Source organism: Lactuca virosa, chromosome 7, assembly GCF_052849685.1.
Source record: "Lactuca virosa cultivar CGN04683 chromosome 7, Lactuca_virosa_CGN04683_v6, whole genome shotgun sequence".
NCBI lineage: Eukaryota > Viridiplantae > Streptophyta > Magnoliopsida > Asterales > Asteraceae > Lactuca > Lactuca virosa.
Window position 1 is genome coordinate 11,667,476 of NC_136432.1, and position 6,003 is coordinate 11,673,478.

The window sequence follows — 6,003 nt, forward strand, 5'->3', positions numbered from 1 at the left end:
GATTCTCTCTCAAGTCCTACCTTTGTCCTTGATGTGTTGTGACTTCATTTGAGGCTTCCACACTATTGGGGCTAAGTTCTTAAGGCCAAATACATCAAGACCTCCAGCCACACAAAAAGGTATGTTACACTATCTAGTATTTTATGTAGTTTGTATGACAATTGCATGCTAGCTATAGGTTCAATACCTTGGAAAACATTTGCATGTATAATTAGTGAAAACATAGATCCAAGGTATTTAGGGTTGTATGTGCACCATAGGATGTTGTATTATACCAAAACCCAACAATAACTTCTTAAGCAACTGCTCAAAATTCTGATGCGATCGAAATCCACCTTCGCGATCGGAATCAGCATATATTTCCTTTAAGATTTCTCTCTATTATTTGATTCTTAAAACATCAACATGTGACCCAGTCACATCATGTAATGAGGATCTCAGAATAGAACTTAACAGAGTTAGATAATGGGCTCTACCTGATGTAGAGTCAAACTTATTGACTTTAACATCCTTAGGTAAATTTGGCAGCTTTGCAATCAACGCCCCTTCCTTTGGCAAAATAAACATATGGACCCTTTGGTAATGGGACTATCTCAGACTTAGCCTTTCTCTTTACCATTTGGTCAACCGGGTTGACTATGGCCAATCCCTCTCCATTGGGAAGAGAATGCTTTTTTGGGAAGTTGATCTTCTAATCAAATTTGCTTCACTATCGTTCCAAATCATTGCTGATTCAGCAGCACCAAGCAAATAGATATGATCATTAAGGTTCATGTCATAGTCTGTATCATAGTAGTCCCAAAGGAACTCACTATGTGACTTAGAAAGTGATTGAACATCCAACTTTCTCAAGACTTTGACACCCAACTCTCCCGGCTTCGTGAATGAGGCCTACTAATGGTAAGACGACTTGCTCTTATACATATAATATATTAAACTTTTAATATTATAATAGTATAAGGGTGTATTTTAGACATTTAAAATACTTGATGGTTTAATCTATTAATTAAACTAGACTTTTAATTTAATTAAACTCAAACCATATATTTATGGATTTAATAATACTCTTTTAATTAAACGCTTTAATTAACTATTAATAAAGTCCGTAATAGTTAATTTGAACTATTCAACAAAACATCATAATTCCATTTATTAAACTCAAAATTAAAACCATTTAATTAATTGTTTAAGTTATGAACCCAAGAGTTTTAGAATTTAATTCTTTTTTTCATAAAAAAATTTTTCTCAAATTCCAAAACTTGAGGGCAAGTTTTGTAATTCTTGTAAACCTTTGGATTCCATAACTTATGGAATTAATGGTGTTTTATGATGAAACTTTCCATGTTCCATAACTTAAGAACAAGTTATGGAATTCTTTAAAACATTAACACCAAATTTTGTAACTCCATAAAAATTTTGAATCAAATTTTTTTTTTTTTAAAAAAAAACTTTCATATCCATAACTTATGGAAGTTTCAAAAACCCTTAAGATCACAACTTTAAAAAAAACTTTTGAGCTCCAAAATTTTATGACAAAATTTGTAACTCCTTAAAACATTTAGATCAAACTTTTAAAACTAATAAAATAATCATATCATTTTATCTTTTACTAAATTTGACCTAATTCAACTCATCTAACAAATGATTCAAATTTTACAAATAATTCGTTTTTCACAAAACAAGTAATTATCTTAAAATTTGACAAACGTCATGTTTTTTTTTTCCTTTTTTTTCCAACTTGAAAATAAAACATTTGCATCAATATAACAGAAAACAACCCATGGCTCTGATACCACTGTTGGGTTTTGAGCATTCTAACACTCCTATGGTGTACATGCAACCCTATAAACCTTGGATCTATGTTTTCTCTATTATACATGCAAATATTAACTATTCCAAGGTTTCATCCTAACTAGCATATTATGAAGCACCTATACTACAAAGTTCTAGTTAGATGACATACCTTTTGATGTAGCTTGATGTCTTCAAGCTTTAAGAGCTTAGCCCCAATAGTGTGGAAGCCTCAAATGGAATCACAAATCACCAAAACACCTTGGAAGAACTTGAGAGAATATGTAAGCACACTAAAATCGGCCCACTCTTATTTTCACACACTTGTTCCAATTCTGTGAGCCAAGGACCCCTTTATATATTATGGAGGATTAGGGTTACATCCATGTAAACCCTAATACCCATGACCTTTCATTTACATAGGATCCATGGGTTAAAAGCTCCATGGACCATCCATGAAAGCTTAGCCCAACTAAATGAACTTGGCCCATTCCATATATATAAGAGTCCATATTTAATTAGTTCTTTTTGATCACTTAATTAATTCTAAATTAATTCTTGATCAATACTAATTAAATAATATGATTCCATATTAATATATTAGAACTTCTAATATATTAATATAAATCATAAATATACTATTCTCAAAAGACTATCCATATAAATTGTGCCGGTGAAGTACAACCCAAATGGACCATGCCGGGTCGGGTCAAGTACATACCAAATATGCTTATGGACTTAGACATTAATCCAACAGTTGGGTCATTTAGAAAAGAAAGCTATAAACCAAGGGGGGGATTGTTGGGTCAAAAATATGGTTTATACTTTGCTTTTCTAAGCATTTATTGTTTTTATTATCTGGGCCGAAAATAGTATAGGATTAATTGTAGCTTGGACCGAAAACCCATGTGTTTTCGGTCTAGCATTGGATTATTTGTATTTTGGGCTTGGCCTTAGGTCCATATATATATATATATATATATATATATATATATATATATATATATATATATATATATATATATATATATATAGGGTGAGGAGTGCATGTGAGGGTAAGAGCCAAGGAGCTTAAGTGTGTGTACTCTAAGGTGTGAGAGAAACAAGAGAGAAGAAAGTGTGTGTGAATCTTGTGTATTGTTCATCATTCCAATCTTGAATACATCATAGATTCATCTTCTTCTTCCTCTCCTTGAATACATCTCTGATGTTCTCTCTAAAGATTCTCAAGCTGAAAGCGCTATCTTTCAAGAATCTTTTCAAGAAGCCTCCTCACCCAATGCGCGTTCAATATCAAATTTTGAAGATAAGCCCAACTGCTCCGGATGAAGTCATTCATTGAAGATTCATCAAGTTCATCTTGAAGTTGTGAAGAATTTGAAGATAAATGCTGAAGCCAAGCTCACAATGAAGATTAACAAGAAAAGCCAGCTACCTTTTTAGGGGGAGCTTGTTGGGTCATTTAGAAAAGAAAGCTATAAACCAAGGGGGAGATTGTTGGGTCAAAATATGGTTTATACTTTGCTTTTCTAAGCATTTATTGTTTTTATTATTTGGGCCGAAAATAATATAGGATTAATTGTAGCTTGGACCGAAAACCCATGTGTTTTCGGTCTAGCATTGGATTATTTGTATTTTGGGCTTGGCCTTATGCCCATATATATATAGTGTGAGGAGTGCATGTGAGGTAAAGAGCCAAGGAGCTTAAGTGTGTGTATTCTAAGGTGTGAGAGAATACAGAGAGAGAAGAAAGTGTGTGTGAATCTTGTGTATTGTTCATCATTCCAATCTTGAATACATCATAGATTCATCTTCTTCTTCTCCTTTTCTTCTATTAGATCTGAAATCATCCGTTTGATTGGGATTCCGCACCATCAAATGGATCTGATCGATACACAAGCAGATTTGGGGACTTTCAGTTGTTTATTTGACATAAATTGCTAAGGGAAAAGAAATGTTGTCACCCTGATGTTTGCCTTATTTGACATAAATTGCGGAGGAAAGCAATGTTGTCACCCTATTGGTTGTCTTATTTGACATAAATTGCTGAGGAAAGCAATGTTGTCACCTTATTGGTTGTTTTATGTTAGGATGTCTGGTTTGACATAAATTGCTGAGGAAAGCAATGTTGTCGCCCCATTGGTTGCCTTATTTGACATAAATTGCTGAGGAACCTCCGAAGCAATGTTGTCACCCCTAGTGAAAATCCTTAGGCTAGGTCCATTGTGATAGTTGTTTTAGGGACGTAAAGTGAGGATAATGGGAATGGGTAATTAGGGTTATTTTTGGTTGATGAAATTAATAAATTTATTATTGACTGAGAACTTAATAAGTTTATTATTTATTGTGGGTTGAAAACCCTATATGCTCACCAGGCTTCCAAGCCTGACCCACTCAGCTTTTTATATTACAGGTAGTGGACCCCGAGCATAGACGGATGATGACAATGAGTGATTTTTGGATTATAGGCCAGTAGTTATAAATAACTGATGTAAGGCTTATAATGTCTTGTTTATGCTTTTGATCTGTATCGGAACATGACATCCCGATGTTTTGATATAAAAGGAAATTATATATTTCTTAAAGAAAGGTTTTGACAAACTTTTATCATGTTTTGTTTTGGGGACCAATTCCGCAACATCTTTTAAAAAGATTTCTCTGATTTTATTTTAAAAAGCATAAATTAAATCGGTCTTTTCTGGCCGAGAAATTAGGGGATGTCACAAACCTGATGATAACAGGATCGAAGATCAATCTTGGAAAAGTAATCCGCTCCTTGAAGTTGGTCGAACAAATCATCAATGCCAGGTAAGGGGTATCGATTCTTGATTGTGACCTTGTTGAGTTCCCTATAGTCAAGGCACATGCGCATTGACCCATCTTTCTTTTTAACAAATAACACGGGAGCACCCCAAGGGGACGAACTAGGACGGATAAATCCTTTGTCAAGCAATTCTTGAAGCAGGGACATAAGTTCCCTCCTTTCCGTTGGAGCTAGACGGTAGGGTTCACGAGCAACTGGGTTTACACCTGACACTAGATCAATGCCAAATTCAACTTGGCTTATGGGAGGTAAACCGGGTAAATCTTCGGGGAAAACTTCGGGAAACTCAGTAACTACCTTCACTTCTTCAATTTTTTTCCTTTTCTTTCTTCCCATCAATGAAATAGGCTAAGAATGATTCACATCCCTTTGAGAGGCATTTTTGAGCTTTGATTGCCGATATCACACAAGGAAATTTTTTGTCCCGGTTCCCATATACATAAATTTTTTCACCCTTGGTGGTCTTGATGGAGACCATCCGCTTTCCACATAATATTTTTGCATCATTAGCTCCCATCCAATCCATTCCCACTATCACATCAAACCCTTTAATCCCCATCGAGAGTAAATCAATAGAGAAATTTTGACCATTTATTTCGAGTGAACAATCCGGGTACATGTGGCCCACCGAAACATGGGTACAGTCGGCTATTTCAATACTACAAGATCGTGACAATGTAGCTAGGGGTCCAATTAGTTTGTGACAAAAAGAATGAGATACAAAAGAGTAGCTAGCACCCGAATCAAGTAATATGCGAGCAAGATTAGAGTCAACAAGTAGTGTACCTGCCACAACATCATGGTTTTCCTTTGCCTCTTCTTCACTCATCAAGTACCTACTCCCCGCTACCGGGCCCGTGTTTGCTTTCTTGTTAGCCGTTGATCCCATGGTTTCACCCTTTTGTCTGGGGCAATTCTTAATATAATGCCCTTTCTCTTGGAAAGAGTAGCACTCCACGTCACTCGTATCCCGAATCTTGCAGTCTCGAGCCTTGTAACCATGTCGACCACACTTGTAGCAATCAGATGTCCCCAACTTACAATCACCGACATGTCGCTTTCCACAGTTCTTACATTACTACCCTTCTTCTTTCTTGAAGTAGCTAGATGCGGAGTGACTCCTCTTATGAGATCCCGAAGATCCATGGAATTTCCTTTTTTCACCAATCACTTGTCTTTCACTTGCTTTCTTGAGTATCATGTCTTCCACTCTAGAGGCCGCCTCAATTGCATCATCATGTGTAGTGGCTTTTCCCACTTCCAAGGAATAGTCCCCCGAGAGTCCATTAAGGTAGCGGTTCACTCGTCCCTCTTCATTGGGTAGAGTATTCCCAAGAAAAGGAAGCATGTCGGTGAACCTCTTAGTTTACTCATCAATTGTCATATTG

At 35.8% G+C, this 6,003-nt stretch overlaps 1 protein-coding gene across 1 annotated transcript; it reads right to left on the minus strand.

Annotated features, from left to right (window-relative positions):
* Positions 1-4,922: 4,922 nt before the first annotated feature.
* On the minus strand, positions 4,923-5,504 carry LOC145126401 (uncharacterized). Its single transcript, XM_079061775.1, has one exon. The coding sequence runs from the start codon at positions 5,502-5,504 to the stop codon at positions 4,923-4,925; it is 582 nt and encodes a 193-aa protein (XP_078917901.1).
* Between the last annotated feature and the right edge of the window lie 499 nt (positions 5,505-6,003).

Coding starts and splice junctions, on each gene's coding strand:
- LOC145126401 (XM_079061775.1), bottom strand. CDS start 5,504: ATGGGATCAACGGCTAACAAGAAAGCAAACACGGGCCCGGTAGCGGGG.